The 23,504-nt window shown below is 39.9% G+C and overlaps 1 protein-coding gene across 1 annotated transcript; it reads left to right on the forward strand.

The window, feature by feature from the left end:
• The first annotated feature begins 464 nt into the window (after nt 1-464).
• On the forward strand, nt 465-20,663 carry c1ql4b (complement component 1, q subcomponent-like 4b). Its single transcript, XM_030729854.1, has 3 exons — nt 465-502; nt 1,302-2,440; nt 20,413-20,663. The coding sequence occupies exons 2-3, from the start codon at nt 1,901-1,903 to the stop codon at nt 20,590-20,592; spliced, it is 720 nt and encodes a 239-aa protein (XP_030585714.1). The 5' UTR covers nt 465-502; nt 1,302-1,900; the 3' UTR covers nt 20,593-20,663.
• The last annotated feature ends 2,841 nt before the right edge of the window (nt 20,664-23,504 follow it).

Raw genomic sequence — 23,504 nt, forward strand, 5'->3', positions numbered from 1 at the left:
TAGAGAGAAAAAAACCAAAAAAAACAACAACAAGTGAGTGAACTGTTGCTCTGCAAATAAAGTCGCCGTGCGCCGGGATTTATGCACGGCGAAAGTCTGTAAAAGTAAGTCGTCAGAATATGCAGGTTTTTTTCTGAAGCGGCGCTTCACCAGTGAATCGCTTCCACTGCTCCCGCTGCCTTGAGCGTTGTTGGACGGTGCGGTCCTGCCAGCACGCAGGGCTCCTGGATGAGATGCTGTAAGTTTATAATATTAGTATGACTCTTTTTCCGCCGAGCAGAGTTTGGACCGCAGCGCAACTTCACCCGAAGCACCAGTGAACGCGCCTCGGTCTTTTAGGGAGGCTTTCACTCCGTCCTGGACCAGTTTTCTTGCGGCGTTTCTGTCTGAACCCGCAGGATGAAACCCCACTGAAGACCGTGTTTTTTTGTTGTTGTTGTTGTTGTTATTTTTTTTTTTTTTTTTTTTTTTTTTTAAGGGAGCAAAGGAAGAAGACATCTCGGTGAGCTGATTATTGCTGTGTACTTTTATTTTTGCACGAGTTTGACAAAAGTTTGCTTTTGAAATCGTTTTTCCTTCCGGTCGTATTAAACCTTCGTTATTCCTATTTTATTGGATATTTGAATTAAATTTCAGAAATACAAAAAAGGAGAATATTTTTCGTTACGATTCATTCATTCATGTAGTTAAGTAAGCTCAGAGTTTGTGAACAATGTAGGCCTAGGATAAAATCAGCATGTAGCTTTTGTGTCTGTTGTATTAAACTACTGATGTTGACCTGTTTGCATTTATGAATAATGCAAAAGCTTTTATAAATTCATTTTGAAGGCCTGACTACAGTTGATATAAATACAATCTGACTGTTATTCCGTTTTTTAAAAAACATGTCAAGTACACATTTAAATATGAAGTAACTGTAATATGAAATGTTTGTTAAATACCCTCCATTTTTCACGTTTAAATTAGAAATATATGTTATAAGGAGAGTACATTTTCTAGGCTATGTCTGTCTGTGTTCTTTTTCTTTTAGACTGCAAGGGATTCACTGATTTCCTGTGATAAAATGTTTCTGCTTCACCTTTACCTCTAAAAAAAAAAGAGTTTCCGTATTTAATGCCCCTTCCTCAGAATAGGCCTTTTTATGAGCTGTATCAAATCTGTTGTTTGAGTGGAGGAATAGGTTTTTAAGATAAATCTAATGAAGCTGTGAGCCAATCAGCCAAGCACCAATGGCAAGGAAGAAAAAAAAAAGACCAGAGATTTAGCAGTTTCCTTGTTCTTCTCTTTTCATTCCTGGACAGACAAGTAAAGCGCCCTTCCCTGTATGTGGTGGGTGAGATGAACTCCAGTGGGAATACTGTAGACCCCACCTGACAGCTCTCTGCCTGAGCAACTGAAGGATTTTCACTGGAGCTTCCACAACCACAGAATTGGATTTGTATAAAAAGCAGTTTGCCTAAAACCCAGCATCTCAACAGTTGTGCTCACTTTTAATGAGATAATTTAAAATACTTGTGTTATATGATGTATATCTTTACAGATGATAAAATCCTGAAGACATTATGAACTAGATGAAAGTGAAAAAAAAGGATACAAGTGTACTGAAAGCCAAGTAATGGAAACCCCTAATTTCAGTCTCCTCTTGACCTCTGATTTTTTCTCCTCCTGTGTGATGTGCACATCTTTCCCAGTCCTTGAATAGCGCCCCACTTCTTTTCTGCATCCCACACAATCACATATTTTCCTGCTCCACCTTGTCAATTCAGTGGTTGCTTTCTACCCAGAGTTCAGCCTGGCCGGCACAACCATTCCAGCTAAAGGGGAGGAGGACTTCCTCACGCTGGCAGCCTCACGGCTCAGCCGAAAGAAACGTGTCATCGGGGCTGGAGTCGGCGTGGCCATGGTTCTGGTCCTGCTAGTGGCCATTCCCCTATTGGTCCACACCACCAAGGGGGGAGGGTCCGGAGGAGGGGGCACGCATTATGAGATGCTGGGGAGCTGCAAGATGGTGTGTGACACTTTCACCCCCCCACAGGGAGAGCTGACAGCCGTCTCCCCGCAGCCACCAGACTTCCCAAACCGCAGGGGCAAACAGGGGTTCAGAGGAAGCCCTGGACTTCCTGGTCCTCCAGGTCCTAAAGGCCCCCCTGGAGAGCCCGGTAAACCTGGCCCACCTGGCCCACCAGGGCCTGGACCTGGTGGCTATGGCCCTTCCTTCTACAGCCCTAAAATCGCCTTCTATGCCGGCCTCCGGAAACAACACGAAGGGAATGAAATACTCAAGTTTGATGACGTGGTGACCAATGTAGGGAACTACTATGAGCCAAGTACCGGCAAGTTCACCTGTCCTCTGCCAGGTATCTACTACTTCACCTACCACGTCCTGATGAGAGGAGGTGATGGGACGAGCATGTGGGCAGACCTGAAGAAGAATGGACAGGTGAGAGTGGGTTTAGGTGGGTTTGTGCTGAAGTGTCTTTCTGAACTGGCCCTTTGACACAAAATCTCAGTGTGCAATCAAGGCAACACATAAGCATTGGTAAAAAATTTTTGTGTATGTGCAAGGTTTCCACAACATTATCATTAACTCAATTGCAAGAACAATTTTAATGTAGTGCAGCATAACTCAACAAGTTTTTCAAGTTATTAATTCAGAAAAATGACAGCTATTTTATAAAATAAAACAAAAAAAACATCTCTATGGTTAAGATGTCCTTAGGCTGAGGCACTACATAACATGCTTAGATTAGATTTGGTTAATACACCCAATTAATTGATGTCAGAAACAAATTTGTCATATATTTTCAATACTGAAATATGCTGTGTTATTTGCAGAACTATTGAAGTGGACTTCATTGTTATGTACAGGTGTTGACTGCCACTCAGCTTTTGAGCACAGTTAAAAAAAACAAAAAAAACAAAAAGCAAATGTCAGACAATAATTCATTGAAAAAAATCAAGGTGAAGTTTTAGACAAACTCTGAAGCAATGTGCCAAATACAGAGAGAAGTAATTAAAGTGAAATACCCTCTTCTTCAAAACAGTTCAAAATGAAAAACTTAAAATTTAGGGGATTTGAAGGACAAAAAGAAGACTGGATGAACATAGAAGCAGAGCTGCGTCTACGACATGATTTACACGGAAAGAAAAAACTAATTATTTGCACAACTTGCAAGTGAAGGAAGAGAGGGAGGGAGGGAGAGAGAGAGAGAGTGACAGCAGAGCGATCAAGAGGATAACAATCCTCTGCGTCTCGGTGGAGCAAAGCCAAAATGCAACAGCTGGCTACTGTCCTCTGAGAAACTCTAACTTTAACACTAATAAATAAACAAGTACGAAATGCCTGGAAAAAGCCTTGAATGCTTCCATCTGGAGAGCAGTGACAAGCTTGAAGTACTAAGCCCTCGCTCTGTTGAGGCACTCTGATTCTGACATGTGTGCTGCTGAACAGAAGAGTGATGTCCTGGGGATTACTAGAGAAGAAGAAGTGGAAAAAAAACATGCCTTGCATTGTTACAAGGGTTTAATGGTATCACAGTTTGTCCACACAGATTACATGGTACATGAACTGACAACAATATGCTACTGAGCAGAGCATCACTGTGCTGCTGTTCACTGGTACGCTTTATTGAATCTATATCTAAATAAGCAGGCTAAGCAGGATTTGCCAGAAGAACAGGGGCTAGTTTTTGATTTGATAATTGGCACTGTGGAGATAGACAGATGCAGATTTAACTAAAGTCCCCCTGCTTGACTCAAACATTGCACATGGGAGTTTGTGTGTTATGTGTCTTAACTATTAGGGCACCAGTTTCTAGTTTTCATCAATACTGGAATATCTACATCTCTGTAGGTCTTGTCAGTCGCCCTTGCCAGCTTTACTGTAGTTGCTCATATTGCAGCAGATTGCTGCTGCTATTTATGACCTGAAGCTACTCCCCAGGTCAACCACTGGGAGTCACTTGTCCAGCAGCAAAAACACGCATCTGTCCTTACTAGTTTTTCAGTTATTGGCTGCAATGCAACAGCACTGTCTATGACATCACTGACAACAACAGCAGTTTGGGGTTTTTGGATAGTGGAATGTCTCAAAAAGTTGTGGGACTTGGTGTAAAGTTTATGAGCAAAGAAAAAAAAATCAAAAATTGGTGCACAAAGAAGCTTTTGCTATTGCAGGGGTATTTTTCTTTAGTCTAAAATCTTCTTTTTCTTACTGATTTTGCATGAAATATGTGGCATTCCCTGATTTTCTTTTGCTAATACGCATTTTGTGCAGATCTGGGGTCAGGTGATTATTATTATAAATTTGTGCCACAACTAATGATTATTTTGATTATTTATCACTCTGCCTATATTTTTTATTTTCTTTTGACAAAGTGAACATCACATCACATCTCATTGTCTGTAAAAGACTGATGCACTTTGAAAGAAGATGGGTATACTAGCCCCAGCAATAGTACGATATATCTTACAAATGATTGTTTGCAGAAAAAATAGTAACTCATCTTTAAAGCTGAAATGTTTGAAACAATATTTGGCTCATTGCCTTGCATAATTATTGGTACCGTTAACCAATTATAATAATTTCCACTAAAGCTGCACAGTTCACCCAGTTAAAAAAAAAAAAAGTTCAATTTGTGTCTGAATCTGCCTCTATGGGTGCAGTACTAAAAAGCTTTTCCAATATATTTTTCCTGATGTGTTGACAAATTATCATCAACAAAGCAAAAATAATATTCCTTGGCACATGCTCTAAGTGGCTTCACTGTGCGACAAATGTTACTTGAATTTTCTGAGATGCTGTACAAACTTACATTTGAGCTAACCATTATTTTCAAATTCAGCCTATTCAGCCTGTTTTATACTGCTTCTATACTGTTTTAAAGGCTTTCCAGACATGTAATATATTGACTATATATTATGTGACTGATCGAGTCCATAAAGATAGCTTTTCTCCATTTTATTGATTTGACAGTATGTGCAGAAGGTGCAGAGTAAAAAGGACAGACAGCTTAATGCCAGATATAATTGGAGGGGACCTGGTTTGTTGCAGCGTGCCTTCACAGACATTGTCATTCCTGTCTTCTCCTGCTATTAAATCTTTCATAGCTTTTAGATGAGATCTTCTCCCCTTCACCTGTGCCCCTCCTTTACTCATGTACTCGTGCACATACACACACATGCACCACACACACATACACACATGGACCTTACACTCTTCTTGTCCACACTAGCTATTGACTCCTTCCCCATTAATTATCTTTTCCAACAACTAAATTATTTAACCCAATTCAGTGCTGATCTTGCCCTTTTCATTGCACCTGCCTTCCTTTTTTTCTTCTTCCGCGAACAGACAGGTGCTCATGAACCTTGGCGAAGCTGCTAGGTCAATGAGAAAACTTTAATACAGAAGCTGTCTCTTGAGAGACAGTCAAGACACTAAATAGCACTAGCTTTTTTTTTTTTTTTTTTATATTGTTATTGTCAATAATTGGTCTGGATTTGTTGTTTTTCAGGGAAGATTTGATTCTGTTTCTTATGAGACGTCAATTTCATAATGTAAGAAATCAATCTATTAGAATATGCGAAAAAAATTAAATTAAATTGAAAAAGAAATCCCTTAAAATTTTAGGAAATACCTTTGCTCCATTTAGATGAGAAGATAGATACTAATCTCATTTCTGTAAAGTAACACAGATTACCACAAATTAATGCTAATACACTGTCCAAAACCACAAATGTTAACAGCACATTTCAAGGTGCTGTTAACATTTACAATAATACTGGCACATTTACAATAACACTGATTATTGTAAATGTGCCAGTTTTAACCAAATGGCTCATTTTCAACAGCTGCTCATTGGCTGGATGTTCAATTAGCCCTTAAAACCAATAAAACATAAAAACAGTGATTTTGAGATAAAACAAGCAAAATCACGCATAGGAAAACACATATAATACAAACTATTAATATTAGACACTGATGGATAGCATGAAGTTGCTCTTTCATATACTGAACCAGTTATCTTTTATTGTGAATGTTTTCTGACAATGGATGTTTTCCCCCTTGGAACACAAATATCCCCTCATACTGTGGACCATCTTAATCTGTCCCCAGCATTTTTGTGAAATATAAATCAAATAAATTGAGGTAGTGACAGAGGTGGTCGTCCATCAAGAATTCTAGATATTTAACAATCATTGTGAAATGTAATTAGAGTTTCCCAGCTAAAAGAACTCCAAGTAGAAAGTGTATTAGTGGTGGCAATTTTTTGTTTAAATCAGAGTTTGGCTCTAAGCTCCTTCTTGTTTGTAATGTGATAGACAGTTTGACAGACGAAGTCAAGCAGGAGTCTCTGTGGACTATGATGTTCAAAGGCAACATTGTGATCTGTAGTGAGAATAAGGAGAAGGTGGAAGAGAGCCTGGAGAGGTGGAGGTATCCTCTAGTGAGAAGACAAATGAAAGTCAGTAGAAGCAAGACAGAATACATGTGTGTGAATGAGAGGGAGACAGAAAGGTGAACATGCAAGGAGTACCATACCATACCATACCACTTTATTTATAAAGCACTTTTAAAAACAACAGGGCTGACCAAAGTGCTGTACAATAACATCACACATAAAAGACCAAAAACAGGTCTAGAGGTAGAGGTAGTGAAGGTGGGTGAGTTTAATTACCTGGGGTCAACCATCCGAAACAATAGACAAGAGACGTGAAGAAGAGAGTGCAGGCAGGGTGGAGCAGATGGAGAGTGTCAGGGGTGATTTGTGACAGAAGGATAGTAGCAAGAGTGAAAGGGACGGTTTACAAGATGGTAGTGAGACCTGCTATGATGTATGGTTTGGAGACGATGGCACTGACAAAAAGACAGGAGGCCAGCTTGGCCTCCTGTTGAAGATGTTAAGATTTTCATTGGGAGCGACCAGGAGGGACAAGATTAAAAATGAGTATATCAGCGAGACACAAAGTTAGAGAGGCAAAGCTGGGATGGTTTGGATATGTGCAGAGAAGGGAGAGTGGATATATTAGACATGGGTGTTGAAGATTGAGCTGCCAGGCAGGAGGAAAAGAGGAAGACTACAGAGAAGGTTCATGGATGTAATGAAGGAGGACATGCAGAGGGTTGGTGTGACAGAGAAGGATGCCAGGGATAGGGTGAGATGATCTGATGTGGCAGCTGAAAGAAGAAGAAACTTGTTTATATACAGATTGTAAAGACTTAAGTGAAAAGTGTTGTGACATTTTCCATGATCTTTGTCGGTTTAAGAGAAGAAATAGGTAGGTGTCACACCCAGGGCATGTTGCACCAATTCATCTTCATAAAACCAGGTCCTAGTGGTTAAGTTGGTCTTTGTGAAGACCAGCATTTAGAATGGACTTTACTTTGGCTGCACCAACCAAACTAAGCTTAGCCTTAACTATGTCCTTTCCAGCTTTGCGTTTTTCTTGAGCACTTGAAAAGAACACAAATGGACTTCTATTTTTGGCTCATGAAGCCATTTCACCTCTTATCCAAGAGGCTTCCTCTTGGATAAGACACAATCTCCAGCTTTCTCAGCAATTTGGAATTTCTGATCTGCAGAAACTATAGGGGATCACATCAAAAGAAAAGTCTGATATTGAAATAATAATTAATAGAGCTGTACTGTAAGTCAGAAGATCTTTTATAATGCTTAGACTGTAATTTTCAAGTTACAATTTTGTGTGATGCTGAAGTTATTTATTGTGACTGAGCAAGAAAGACTCCAGTCTTTAGTTCAACTTATATGGGTCCAAACCCAGAATCAGTTCAATCCACGGAACTGACTCATTAGCTAATCGGTGGATTAACGCAGTTGTCATGCTGTGAGTCACCACCATAGTTTGTATGTAAAAGGTGGAAGCAGCCAATGTGATGTCAATCATGGGTTTGTAGACTCCCATTTTGAAGCGCTGGGCTGAGCCATCTTGGTTTCTCAAAGTGAGAATGTGTGGATCTGGCTAAGAAACCAGCGGACATTACACATCCACACGGTAGTAACTTGTCAGTCACTGCAAGGTGGCCAGTTTGTAAATCATGCACTGCTGTATCTCCTATTTTACTCCAAATGGGACCATAATTTACAAAATGACCATCATGATATAATTAAAAAGACTCAAAACTAACGATTATAATTAAACTCGTTCAGAAAATTTTTCCTGAGGTTATATGAATTAAGTAAGCAGTAGTGTACAGACTTCTATACGGTCTGATTTGTTTTGTTTCCTCTGGTCAGTTAGAAAGAACATGAGTTTGTCATTATTACTGTGTAATAAATAGAGAAAATCACTGAACCGTTTTTACTTTTCTCTGCTCCATTTTTAAAACCTGTCAAAACCCTTGTGTTGGTAAGGCTATGTATCACATACTTCTTAATTTTTATTAAAGGAAAAAACAAACATGTTTCAGCTATAAGCCATCACCAGTGAGTGCTGGTTTGCGGTTTGTTCTTATGCTTTATCAAGATCAGGTATCCTATACGTGTTTAAGACTAGGACTTGGGCACACTATACTTAGTGTTAAGGTTTGTGTGTTATTTTTGACCTTAAGATAATGCTGGATTCAGGTGGATGCATTGGTCTCTAGTCATTGTTTAGGGAAAATCAAATCCCCTTGCACACTGAAATTGGTTAAAATGGACATTTACTTCATTTTCTACATTAGTAGATTAGTAATATGATTTTTTTTTAAAACTCTGTGCTTATTGGACACTTAAAGAAAAGGTAATCAATAAAATAAGATCGCACTTGGCTGCTGGGTCCAACTAAAGAAGGAAAATAAGAATATTACCTGCACTGCTGCACTGTGAAATAATTCCTTTAAAGTCTGCCTTTAACATATTTTGCAGCATGAGGTGATGTGTGTGTGTGTGTGTGTGTGTGTGTGTGTGTGTGTGTGTGTGTGTGTGTGTGTGTGTGTGTGTGTGCCTATGACAATCGTCAGACTGACGGGCACAGTGTTGATCCACTTCTTGTCAAAGGGAGCAGAGAACAAGACACATCCTGGGGAGAGATCACTGCAGAGAGAGACAGAACACAGACGAGTGGGCTGACAGGGAGACAGAGATGGATGGATATTCACAGGAGAATGGACAGAGGTTCTCTAAATTAAGACATGAGCTGAAGACTAACCACAAAGCAATGTAGTCAGACAGACAGTATATGACAAAAAATATCAGACGTGGCTAGTTCTTCATGGCTAATGAATTATGTAGCTGATAAGTTTACACCACGTTTGCAGAGATTAAGCACTCAGCGCAAAGAATCTTCTTCCCTCGCTGTGTCCCATAACTCATCAAGAGATTGGTGTTGAGGTAGATGACCTTTTCAATGGATATATAATTCACCACCAATATGTTCTTTGCCCTTTACAGTGATGAGCATGGAGTGGGAGTATGAATATTTATAGTTGGTCCAATATGGGTGAATCAGGGCTGCCCAGTTGGTCAGTCTGTGGTTTTGAGCGCATCTGTGTGGTAGTTGCATTTCACCTTCTCAGGAAACCTTGCTTTAAGAGTGCCATTGGTTGCATCTATAAGACCGGTGGACCAACTGGACCCTTAAAAAAACTAAGGTCTAAGGGTTGGAAGAGATATTAATTAAAAGTTGCCCATAATCTTTGGATTGAAAGCAAGTTTAATTTCAGTTTCACGCTTTAAAATGAAAGTCTCGATTTAAAAAAAGAAAAAAAAAAGAAAAAAGAAAAAAGTGAGGCTGGTTTTAAAGTATAAATCACCAATGATATTTCTTTCAAATGCTTTTCATTTTGTCATAAACATCCCACACCCATAATGTTTTTTTAAATTATTTTTTAAATTTGCTTTTAATTGAAAAGCAATAATGAGCTCTGTGAGCTAACTTGTTAATTAAATTATTCTGTTAAAAATTGTGATTATGACAAACTTGGACTCAATTAGAAGAAAGAAGAGCTCGCCTCCAGTAGGTAGGTGTGATGCGTCCGCTGTGAGAGGAGGAAGCTGCTAATTACAGTAAGCCAGACAAGGTGTCAGTATGAGCCTCATGTAGGACTTCATTAGGCACTTTTAATTTTATTTGACTTGGGCACACTTGGAGCTGCCCCCCCCCCTCCCCCCCCAACACTTGTGCTTATCTTTGATAGAATCATAAGTAAACATTTTCTCCTGTGTTTGGAATTGCATTACTGTCACAATGGTCTAACATTTTAATGGGGAACAGTTTGTGATAAAGGATTAAAGGCCATCATTTCAGACGGATTTCTTATAGAGCAAACTTAAAGGATTTGTCCTGTATACCCTGCAGCGTTTCTTGCTTTTTTTCCCCTTCTTGTCTTTTCTTCTATGTATTTATGCACTTGTTCATGCACACAGCCATTATTTGACTGTACTATATGTTTCTGTTGTAATGGTCGAGGCCATTATATTCCAAAGACTAGAAAGACTTGGTGGTTGTTACTGTGTTTGGCCATGCCTTTGTTGTGCTTTCCTGTTGCCTTCCCATCATATCATTATTCCTCCTCATCAAGGAAACTGTAGTTTGTCTCTTTCATAAGCAGCAGTGTGCCACAGTGTATTGCGTTCATGCCTAACATGAACAATTCTAAAATGCACAGGTACCAGAGTTATTATCTTTTTAGAGTAGGTTTATCAGAATGGACTTCTAATCTGTGATACAGATTTTGCGTGATTAATTAGTGTTTAGCAATTTGCTTCTTTTGGGCATAAGAGAGTTTGTTCAGTTAATACAAGAACGTAAACATTTTTTTAAGAGCCTGAGGGAGCTGATGGGCTGCAGGTAGACCATCAAGAGAACACATTTATATCCAATTAAGCCATCCCTTCTACTGTCAAAGGTTTCAGTCTAGAGCCAATTAGAGACTTTCTAATCAACATCTTGACACCTTGGGTCCTGAGTGTCATGGCAAAATATTAGCATTTTGTATGCCAATTAGTGTCTGAGTCTGCAGTGCAGGAGAAGGGTTACATGTTGACCTGCATAATAGAAACAGGAAACCTCAGGCTGGTACACATGGGTGGAGGCTGAGAGAAAACAGGAGCTTTTACCAAAAAAAAAAGAAAAAAATGGGCCATTTCAATTGCCCTTCTTCTCTTTCCCTGTTCACCTTTAGCGGTCCCTCAGGTAAGTTTAAGAGACCCTGTCTCAATCGCTCGCTCCGCTCTGAGAGGTCTGTACATCACAGTGAATGAATCCTGTCAGTTTTATTACCAAAGGATCAAGGCACCACTGTGAAACAAAACAAAACTGAAAAAAAAAAACCACACTATATGAACAGCACACCTCCCAAACCTCATTTATCCCCCCCCCCCCCCCCCCCCCCCCCCCCCCAAAAAAAAAACAAAAAAAAAACAGGCATGCTTGATCAGTTTGTTATCCAACAGCCTCCCGCTCCATCACTCGAGGCCTCTCTCAACTTTGGCTACCTTTTCTCGTATCCTGTGCTTGGACTACTAAAGTGCATGCAGCTGCTTACTTGTCTGTGTGACCTAATCCAAATTTCTTCTCTCACGCCCACCTTTTCATTATGCATACTTCTTTTCTCCTTGCCCCATGCCCTCCTTACATCAATTTTTCTCAGACATTTTATGAACACATCTGTACAAATGGTGGATATCTTATGGTGTAAAATAAATGTGAAATACATGTGTCAGCCCTTAAAAATGTCACATGAATGACTGGCACACAGCTGAAAATGTAGATTTTATTGAGCATTTAGGAATGTTGGTGAATTATTTCCATGCTGTCAGTTTCTCCACCCCTCTCTGTCCCTCTTTCCCCATTTAATGTTGCCCCCAATGAAAAGTGTAGGCAGTGTAATCTTCTCTATTGTCCCTTGGGTCTCCCTTCTTCCCAACAGCAGCAGATCATGTCAGAACAGCGTTGGGCCAACAGACAGAAATTCACTCCCTTGTCGCTATCAATCTCCGCCGCTGTTGACAATAATCCTGATCTGCTTTTCCTTCTTGTTTTCACTCCCAAAGCCCCAGTGCCTCCTGCCCACTTTAAGAAAATAAGGTTTCACTGTGATTGTTACTGACAGTTGAACCTGCAGACTCATCTGTGCCAGTTTCAGTGTCACAACACAATGCGATCTTAGTAGGTCTGGTGGTGCTGGTGGTGGGGGGGTCCTTTAGTGGTGGAATAAAAATTCAATATACAGATAATTAAGAGGGAAAATAACAACTCAATCACAGCTGCAATCAAGCCTGCTGAGTATGTGCTTACACATTAAATGATTATCTACATTTTATATGGCATTTGTGTGATGTGTGTATCAGCTAGTTTTGAATTACTATTAGCAACACATACAAAGTTGGGACAGGGGCATGTAAGCATTTAGCTATGGAGTGTATGGAGACTGATGTCTTAAATTAAGTGTTTTTTTCATACTTGGTTGTTACAGGATGCCATGCAGAATGTGTTTTGGCATTGTTTGATTAAATACACCAGGGATTGAAAAAGACGTCATCTGGGTGGCAATGAAGGTTGCTCCAAAATCTGTTCAAAATGAATGGTTCCTTCACAGATGTGCAAATTACCCCTATACCACCACTGATGCTGGCTTTTAAACTATAACAAGCTGGTTGGTCAGGTGGGTGATATAGGGACTTAAGGAAATTTGCAATAATGATATTTATGGCCATATAGAAAAATATGGAATAACATTTGATTGGTGATCGCAGCTTGATGGCAGAAGCAGTTATTAGTGCAAACATGAGTGCAAATGAAACTTTCCAAATCATTTACTGACACTGATAGCAGATAACCTCCTTTGAAGTGTGACTCTATTGCCACAAGGTGCCAGCAGCAACATTAATGAAATAGTAGTGACGCAGCATAAGTCAAATAGAAGCACAAAAGTAGCTTAGGTAGTGTTTTCCCTGGAAAATCTAAGTAAAATTATAACATAACTGCTTAACACTTTAACAGTAATAATAATTAAACTAACTGAACTTTGTAACTCTTTAGAAGCCTGTACAGTATTGCCAGATAATAAAACTCAAACTGAAAAATATTTTCTATGGGATGTTGAGTTGGGTATATTGGGTTGAGCTCTTTAACCAGTTGCTTAAAGCCCTCATTTTCCACTATGTGACTGCATCAGTAATTTCCATCCACCATTTGCTCTTCCTGTCACAGCTAGCGAGTGCTCCAGCACTGTTCAGTTGAGTCATTTGTTTACTTTTGGGTCACACATCACCAGCTGCTCTTAGCTCCCTTTTTAGGTGCTTAATCGTCATCAGAGGCTGACACGCTGCTCTCGCTGTGCGACATGTTTGGGTTTGTGTCGTTGTGTGCGTGCTATATGGGATATGTATGGGATATATATCACTATATCATTCATATAGAGAAATCACACTTTTTTTTAAATCATGTAAATGATCATGAATGGTATGATATGGTACATCCCCATTTTTCCACTACACAGTCATATATTTTTAGTTTAGTGCCATTTAACCTTGTCCTTTGCATACAGAGATTTCTTTGAGTTCCCTGATTGATTTAATGATACAAGATACAGTAAGAAAAAAAAATCTCCAAATTATTTACAAACTAACGTGGTATTCTTTAATTATTCAGCCACAGTATTTGTCTATAAGGAGGTGAATTCCTTCTCATTTTTGCTTCTGAAAGTGTTCTTCTTAAACCCAATCATGTCTCCAGTAAACCTAATTAAGTTGTTGGATTTTCCACCAAGTGCTTTTCTGATTGTTTGTTGCTCCTGTTGGCATATGTGCAACTTTTGTGCCAGGAAAGTTACATTCCTGACATTTGTTATTCTTTTTGTAGTATTTTAAGTTAAATATATATTAAAAATTATTTGAAACTTATTGATTATGTTTTTTACACTTTACACAGAATGCAAACTTTTTTTGGAACCAGGCTTAGCGTTAAAATACTTAAGTGTGTACTTTAAATTTTTCCTTAAATAAAACAGTGAACAATTTCACAAATTGAAACACTCACATCATATATAATTTTTACATTTTTCAGCATATCAAAAATTTATTAATTTCAAGTCACATGTGAATATTTCTCTAGTTTTTTTCTCTGAAATATAGTGTTATTCATAAAGCAACTTATATTCTGTTGTCAGTAATATTAATGATAAGGTGATAATAAAAATGTCACACTTTTGTGCATAAAATGTATAAAGATACATCTTGTCCACTAGTTTACTGCATATAGGAGGGGAAGGGAGCCATGAATTAATCATAAACATAAGACATTAAATGTCAGCATCTCCACTGTCTGAATAAAGGCTAAGTAAACCTATGTGCCTCATAAAAAAGTCAACCATAAAAAGCCATAAATAACAGTGTGTCCTTTTGGCTGGCAAATATAATTAGCCAGCGTTCATTTAAAAGGCCATATCAGTGAGGTGGTGTGAATATCACTGCTGCAATTTCTATTGTGACCCTTAAATGCTGATTCAGGTAAATAATTTTATTTCAAGGATAGTTTAGGAGGGCTTACAATATTATTGTCTATGTATAATGTCAATGTGTCAATATCAATGTGGAGATAACCTAGTTTCATTATAATTTTACACGCTGAAGATACTCCAAAAACAAAGAGCAATTCAGACGACCCGATATAGATGGGCTCACCTCAACCCATGGCTTGGGCTCTGGAACCAGTATCCTGGAGAGGGGATGGACCCTGTTTCAGTCTGGAGTTGCCCTCTGTGAAAGGCTGGGGTGGCTATCCTTGTATCCCCCTGAGCTTGCTGCCTGTACATTGGAGTTTTTACCAGTGGACAAGAGGAATGGTTCCCTGTGCCTTCGGGCCATGGAATGGGCCCTGACTGTTGTTTGCGCTTAAGCGATGAATGACAATTCAGACTACCCAGCCTTCTTGAAGTTGCTGGGTGGTCTGCTTGAGGGTGCTCCACAGACCTGGCGCACCTACCTAAGCCTAGCCTGGGCTAGGCTACAGCTGATGTGTACCAGCAGGCTAAGTGAAATGCAGCAGTGGCTGAAGCAAAAACTCAGTGTGCTCGGTGATACCATGGACAAAGACTTTTGGATGGCCTCGAAGCAATTCTGGCTTCTGGGATGACTCATTCCTCAATGGACGCAAGGTCACTGAGTTAGTAAAACAACTCTTTGGTGGCAGGCCCCTTGGGGTGGGTAAAATTTGCCCTGAGTTCCTGAAGGCTCTGGATGTTGTAGGGCTATCTTGGTTGACACGCCTCTGCAACATTGAGTGGCAATATGGGGTAGTGCCTCTGGACTGGCAGACTGAGGTGGTGGTTCCCATCTTCAAGAAGGGGGACAGAGAGTGTGCTCCAACTGTCAGGGGCTCATACTCCTCAGACTTCCCAGGAAGATCTATGCCAAGGTACTGAAGAGGAGAGTTCATCTGTTAGTTGAACCTCAGATTTAGGAGGAACAATGCAGTTTTTGTCCTGGTCACTGAGTGCTGGACCAGCTTTTATCCTCTTGAGGATATTCAAGTGTATATGGGAGTTTGCCCATCCAGTCTACATGTGTTTTGTGGACTTGGAGAAGGCATTTGACTGCGTCCCTTGGGGTATCCTTTGGTGGGTGCTGGGGAAGAATGGGGTGTCTGGCCCATTGTTGTAGTCCATTCAGTCCCTGTACAACCACAGCACAAGCTTGGTCCACATTGCCAGCACAAAGTCGGACTAATTTCCACTGGGTGTTGGCTGGGCCTGGCCTTTGTTATTAATTTGTCATTTCTAGGCATAGCAAAGTGGTGGAAGCCTTTTGCATTCGTGGCCTCAGAATCTCATCTCTGCTTTTTGCAGATGATGTGGTCCTGTTGGCTTCATCAGGTGGTGGTCTCCAGCTTGCAATAGAGCAGTTCCCAGCTGAGTGTGAGAATTATCACCTCCAAGTCTGAGGCCATGGTTCTCAGACAGAAAACAGTGGAGTGCCCACTCTGGGTCAGGATCGAGTTGCTGCAATTTAAGTGGAGCAATTTAAGTATCTCCGAAGGGTGGCTGGCGTTTTGACTTAGAGATAAGGTGAAGAGTGCAGTCATTTGAGAGGGGCTCAGAGTCAAGCCACTACTCCTCCACATTTGCAAGGAACCTTGGTGTGATCTTTGATGTTGCTTTAAAATTTGATAAACAGATTAGCTCTGTTGTTAAGATGAGCTTCTTTTATTTAAGGCTCCTCAGTAAGGTGAAGGCCTACTTCCTCCCATATGACTTAAAATGTATTTATATTCACTTGCTTTCAGGTCGAGTTGAGCTGAGGATCCTGGTTTGTATTATGCAAACAAAGGTTTTGTTTACCTTGTTCCATATGATTTTTTAGTATATATTTATTGTTGATTAACTAACTGATGTATAGTATATATTTTGTATAACTTGTACAACACTTTGTTCAACTGAAGTTGTTTAAATGTGCTATAGAAAAAACTCTGACTTGACTCCTCCACATTGAAAGGAGCCAGTTGAAGTGGTTCGTGGCATCTGGCTGGGAGGAGGCCCCATGGTAGACCGAGGACAAGCTGGAGAGATTATATCTCTCAGCTGGCCTGGGAATGCCCCTGTGTTCCCTTGGATGAGCTAGAGGAGGTGGCTGGGGAGGGGGAGGTCTGGGTTTCTCTGCTTAGGCTTCTGCCCCTGGGACCTGGCCCTGGATAGGCAGAAGAAGATGGATGGATGATGCTCCAAACCAGTTTCACCAGTCTTTCTTAATATGCTACTGGTCCATCACAATCCTAAAAACTGCTTAGAGGACTAGCCTCTACTATTGTGCGGTACCTGGCACCAAGACTTGAGCAGCAGATCCTTTATACTCTGTAAGTTGTATAGTTTAGCCACTTCAGACTGCACCTGTTCCCAGCACATCCTCTGAATGTTCTGCCCTGCCTATGACTCACCATGTGGGTACATTTACATTTGCTCAGATGCTCACATCAGCACTCTGGCCATAACAAGTCAAAGTTGCTTCAATCTTTACTCATTTCTCCAATTGTCAAAAACCAAAAAAAAGTTGAGAATCACCTGCACAGTTGTTGTGAGATAATTGTTATTCCCTCCATCTTTGAGTGGCCATAATGTTTTGTGTTCATTGGTGTACTGTACTCACAGCAGCCTGCCAGCCTCTAACTCAGCTGACAGTATACTGTCAGGGGAATCTTGCTGTTCAACCATGTAGACAGATGTTGGCTGTACAAGATGTAAGAATCTCTCTACTGTAATATTTTTCTTAAACTCTACTAGCTCTCCTCAGGGGAGATGTTCAGTCCCTTCAGAGCAAAGCAGCCTAACACCATAAAATAACAAAATGTCTTATATTGTTCTTTTCTTGGGTGTTCACCTGAGATTCATAAAACAAAAAGGGGAAGAGATGTGATTTTATCAAGATATATAGAGAGGGCAGGGTGGTTTGTGTATGTGCCATATCTTATCCTGACCTCCTGCTACTGTTTCGTGGACCCATTTGACCACTCTAGCCTATCCTGTGCCCCCATTTATTGTGATTGTATGGAGTTATTGAGGAGTTGGGCCTATTAGGTGGGGAGCTGCCATAGCTGTCTGACTACCAATTACTAGCCAGCAGCTATGTACAGCCTGCCCTGAGGTAAGGAGGGGTAGGGGATGTTGTAAGGGGGTGGGGGAAGGATATAAGTGGGGTTGGGGATGTTGGGTTGGGGTTCTCAGGAGACCTGCCACAGCAGCACGTCATTAATCAATCCGATTTAGACCGGACAGGGACACACTTAGTCGCTGCTCCCGCCAACACTGCCATGGCAGGGGAGAGAAAGTGTGTGCGTGACCTGCATCTTATTCCTGTATGCGGACACAAAAAGATGGATAGATGGGACCAGAATGAAGAGAAAGGAATGGGGTGGCAAATGGGAGAGGGATGATGGAAGGGGCATGAGGTGTGGAGGGAGAGACAACAATTAATGGAGTGATGTGAGTTGAATTAAAACAAAGAAAATGTATTGATTCATTTCTGTTCTAAGGAGGGGAATAAAAATGTTCACCTCCTTGACATGAAAGAAAACCTGGCAGAGAGAAATGTATTTGATAAAACTGATGAAACAGGCAAAAAATAAATAAATAAAAAATATTCCATGGAGAAGGAGAAATGGAAAGTTTAGTCTCATTTGATTTGTCTTTGTGATCACAAAAGATCACAGAAGTTTGATGACTGGTGGAGATGATGGACCATATCCTTAGTCAGACCCAGAGAAGAAGACAAGGATGGAGTTAGGGCGTCCTATTTGCATTCATTAATATGTATGCACATGTGCACTTTATTTTCCACTATTAAATGGATTGTCTGCTTGAATAGTTTGTTACCCGCCCAGTGATAGTGCAATTTATTATAAGGAGATTTGCTTACCGAGTGCGAAAACAATTCAGATTTTACTGAGAGTGGATGAAAAAACAGACACGTTTAACAACATCATAAATAAAGATGCTTCGCTGTCACCAGAAAAGCTGTTTAACTAAATTCTGGCATACTGGACTGTCCTTCTAGAATTAGGTACACAACATTAAGTCTAGTAATTGTGTTGCCTTCTGCAATTGTATGGGATCATTGCCATCTCGAAATATGAGGACAATGTTAAGTGGTATGTAAACATGTGTCATTAGATATAATGACTTCTTCCTAAATAACTGGTCATATCATTACAGGCTGAGCATCATGTGGATTACATTCTCCAATCACAAAGCTGTCCAAATGGTGATAGACGGTTAAATAATGCTTCATCAGGCCAGATTTACTTTTTAAAATTGTGCATGGCTCCATGGGCCGTGGTCTTCACACAGGATAATGTGTTAGCACTTGGTGGGTGGCAGGATTTTGTGTTACAGGAGTGTTGATAGGATTGTTTAGTCATTCTGAGGCTGCTGTGTGGTGATGTTCAAATGTCCTTGTCTACACCTCTTATTCATATTTTATGCCAAAAAGGAACGACATTAGTTTTTGAATGTTTTCATGAACACGTGCAGATGCCGCTTTTCTTGAAACTTTGGTTTTATCATGTTTCCTTCAGTTTGTTTTTTAAAGCCAAGTGATAATTATAAATTAGTCACTTCCAATGTGAAGTTACTGTTCCTGTCACACCATCATGCAAAAGATGCAGTAAAATTCCTCAGCTAGAAGAAGACAAAAGCACAACTTTAAATGATAATGGTGCTCTATAGCCACCGGATGTGTAAATAGACAAGTTCACCACGTCGACTCGAAAGGTCACAATAAGCCAGTCTGGTGTTCGCAGCTTGTCTAACATCCTTTTCCTGTGATGGGAGCAACACTGTCCTCTGACAGACTGTTAATGCAATGTCCCAAAGCTGAATGTGGACCCCCCCCAAAAAAAACAAACAAACAAACAGAAAAACAGGAAGAGCAAAATATCAGGGAATGACATTAATAGGGATTAGCAGCAAAAAACGCATATACTGTAGTGGCGATTAAAATGTGTGAACCTCCATTGTGTTTTCTGTGTTTGTGTGAAAAGTGAACTGATGTGCTCCTTGTAATCCCCCCATCAAACTGTCCTCAGCAACAGGTGGATCAGGTGTGAGAGCTACAATCCTCTGAAAAAAAATTGATAGTGACTAAGAAAGCTGGTGGTCTGAGATGGAGGTGTGAGGCCAAAGATCACTGCACATCTCATTTATCTATCCAGTGGGCAGGAAGGCATCAGCACTGATAACATTACACCACAATCACAGATTGAAACAGGAAATAAAATGGCACCAGTGAACAAATTGGTTGTGGGTGGGATAATGTGGTGAAAAAGATAAACATGTTAAAGGGACACTGAAAAAAAAAAATTCAATTAATAATTAATAATTTCAGCAATTTCAATTATTAGAAATAACAAATGTATATAAATAAAAGTGAACGTATCCTTGACGTGTTGGATTAGATGGACTGCATAACACGTGCTTGGCTAATGTGAAGTCCATATTTCTGTCATGCTCACTGGTAATTAACATTTAGATGGCAGTGGTGAACATGTCTCCACTGCAGGTGATGATTAGTGTTTGGGTGCTATAAGAGCAAACCTCCAATTAAAAAGCACAGAGATCTGTAGAAACTTGTAGGTGAGACCAATCACTGAAATTTGGAAGATGAAATATTTAAAAACAGCCAGCAAAAATCACCTTTGGTATCTATAAATGATTGTGTGATCATATACATTTGAAAAACTGTAAACAGTAATTTTGTTACTCACACGAAGGTTAAAGGGATGGATGTGCAATACAGCTACTGTTATTCAGAGTGCATCCAGACCACTGTCACCCACGAAAACATGATTCAGCCTCACCACAGGCAACAAGATCTCTGCAAAATGCACTCATGACATCAAATGTCTGCTTTCCATGAGGCATTTCCTTCTCTGATTAATTTATTTCCATCTTGGGTGCCTTACTTGGCTTTTTCACAGGTGAGGGCCAGTGCAATCGCTCAAGATGCAGATCAGAACTACGACTACGCCTCCAACAGTGTTATCCTGCACCTGGACGTGGGGGATGAAGTGTGTGTCCAGCTGGATGGCGGCAAAGTTCATGGAGGAAACACCAACAAATACAGCACCTTCTCTGGCTTCCTCATCTACCCTGACTGACAATGTCCGCACATTCTTATACTCCCCCTCTGTAATCAAGCAAAAATTTCATCTCCTTTCTTCATCTAACACTGCCATAATGTAATTTGTCATTTAACTGCTCTTCAGTAAATGAAACATGTAATAATATGACCAGAGCTAATAGATAGAGCTTGAAGAGAATTTGTGTAAAAATGAGTATAATATTGTATATATATTACCAGATAACATTTACTTAATATATTACACTTGTGTGATCATTATTATGTGCCATGTGCGGTATGTGTAAGCATGGCTAAAACACAATTTACATCTTTTTCATATGCACACATTTGCCTGTACAAACACACACACACACACACACACACACACACACACACACACACACACACACACACACACACACACACACACACACGTGTCCATGCGTTAATTGAACTTTACTTGTTGTTCTGAGAGAGGATGATAATTTCGGTCACCGGTCTGAAGCCAACTGGAATGATATCTGAATGTAGACTGTCAATTGAAGTGTGCGTATTCGGCCGCAGCCTTTTGCGTTCACCATGAGATGGATTTTCAATACGGGCGTAGACACCAAACAAGAAAAGTCATGAATATATTGATCAGAGCTGATAATAGAGCCAGCTTCATGATCATAATCCGGTGTGTTGTATGTCTGTGTTGATGCCCGTGTGCAAGCATATACGTGCGTGTTTGCCCTTTTGTTTGTGCTGAGGTATAAAAGCATCATGTTACTAATGGTTTGACTTGCACAGTCTCTGACTCCCGCAAGAGGGAGGAGGAGGGATTTTGAGATGTTGATAACAGACCTTTAACAAACATAGTATGCCAGTATTGTGGCTTAGTTTTGAGGCTTATCCTAAGTGCGCCTCATCATATCCTGCTAATGAGCTGAGGCTTCTTCTACAGCCTCACCTGTTGGGTGACACACAAATTTTTCCTCTTTATTGAAATAGTAACCACCTAGAAAATATGTTGAACGTGGTTCCAAATGTTGAGATTGGTAGATGGTGTTAAAAGCTGGCTGTCATAGTGAGGTTTAAACTCAATATTGTATATTTTTAGAGAGTCACATTATGGAAGGCTTCCATAATGTTCCACTCGCCACTTCAGTCAGGAACACTAAATTCAAAAGATTGTTTTGTTCTATCTGCAGTAATGTTTTCATGGTATGGCTCTGCTCTGGGATGTCTCCACCCTTCCACTCACGTATGTGGAAAACATAAAGCAGAGAGAGCCGCAGGAAGACCCTCATACAGAACAGAGCAGGCATCAGTAACAACAGATGTGATCCTGACACATGACAAGAGGAGCAAGGGTGGGGGCGGGTTGCAAAGCAGCTTGCTGATGAGCAACAATCCCAGGCAGGCTAAAGCAGCTTAAATAACACCATCAGCTGATGTTCACTGGCACCGAGATCAGCTGATATGTCAGGCTTGCAGCTGAGCTTGACTTCATGCCCTGCCTGAGCTAATGTTATGCTGAAATTGTGCAATGGATTTTTTTTTTTAAAAAAAGAGAACCTCCCTACCTCCGCACAGCAGGCCAATCACAGAGTGAAACGGCTGTAAATGCGTGATTGCAAGAAAAACAGTTTCCCAGTCTTGTTCCCAAAATGTGAAACTTTTTTCTTTTTTAATTTTAATGTGAATGCATCCATGTGAAAATCTTGTGATGTTACTGCCATGTGCCATACCTATAGGTTCTCTGTGCCTTATACTATCAATTTATTTTTTATTTTTTATGCATGAGACAGTTTCCCTTGTTAAGTTAAATGAAGAAGATGATCCAAGTAATTCAAATAGCAAATAGAGAGATTTCCTATTTCCAAGATTGGCTGTCTTTACAAATGTTAGTGCATATCCACTTAAGGAAATGCACATGTTTATGTTGCCAATAGTGATGCAAATCTTTATGTGTAACTGGATGTAACTGACCCCTGTAAATAAAAGCCCCCAAAACTGAGACCAGGACTAATTCTGTATGGTGGGAATGAACAACAGAAGCATAACACAGTGTAATTCAAATTTTGCATCCATAAAAATGATCAATATGTTGATGGAACCAAATTATTGCATTTATTTTTTTCTTTTTTACTAATATGTTTAGATGGATAGAATATAAAATTATTTTAAAACATTTATTACAGTTTAGTGTCATGCAAGTAGAGGGCTTCATATAATAATATGTGAAAGAGACTTTATTGTTGAGGTAGCATGACTGTATCCAGATAATATTTGGATGTGGGTTATTCTTACACTTTTCATTCTTGTGGTGAAACTGAAAAAAAAAAAGCTATATATTGTACATAAGACATCACCCCCGAGTAGCTTTATTTAACCTCTGTGCCATGCCACATCCTACTGTGTATGTTTTCTGACGCTGCTACCTTTGTTCACGAGCAGTAAGGACCCATTGCTCTTACTGTTCTTTGTGAGCTGAGACCATGAAATACAATAAAAAAAAAGAAGATTCAGGATGATTTTACTGTCAAGTGGAACCAGTGCTTTCTTTATTCATTATTGCTTTTATTCTCTCTTCTTTCCTTGTGTGTTACAGAAAAATGAAGAAGCAGCCATTGAGGTCTGTTATGATAAAGTGTCTTTGAAGTTTTCAGGGTGTTTTTTTTTTTTTTTAATTTCAAAGAATCGAAGATTTTTTGCAGCACTGATGTCTAACTCATTTTTTCTCAGAGCCAGTTTCAGATATTCACTCACGTAAGGTTACAACAGTTACCTTGAAATGCACAAATATTTCCAAATGCTACACAACAATGGGCGATAACTCTGTGTGTGTGTGTGTGTGTGTGTGTTATCTTATATGCACTGCATTATATGCAGAGGGTTTTTTCTTTCCTTCATGTATATAAATGTGAAGAAGAAAAACATCAACAAAAAAATCTAAATGGAGTT

The sequence above is a fragment of the Archocentrus centrarchus genome, chromosome 5 (assembly GCF_007364275.1).
Source record: "Archocentrus centrarchus isolate MPI-CPG fArcCen1 chromosome 5, fArcCen1, whole genome shotgun sequence".
NCBI classification, from domain to species: Eukaryota; Metazoa; Chordata; class Actinopteri; order Cichliformes; family Cichlidae; genus Archocentrus; species Archocentrus centrarchus.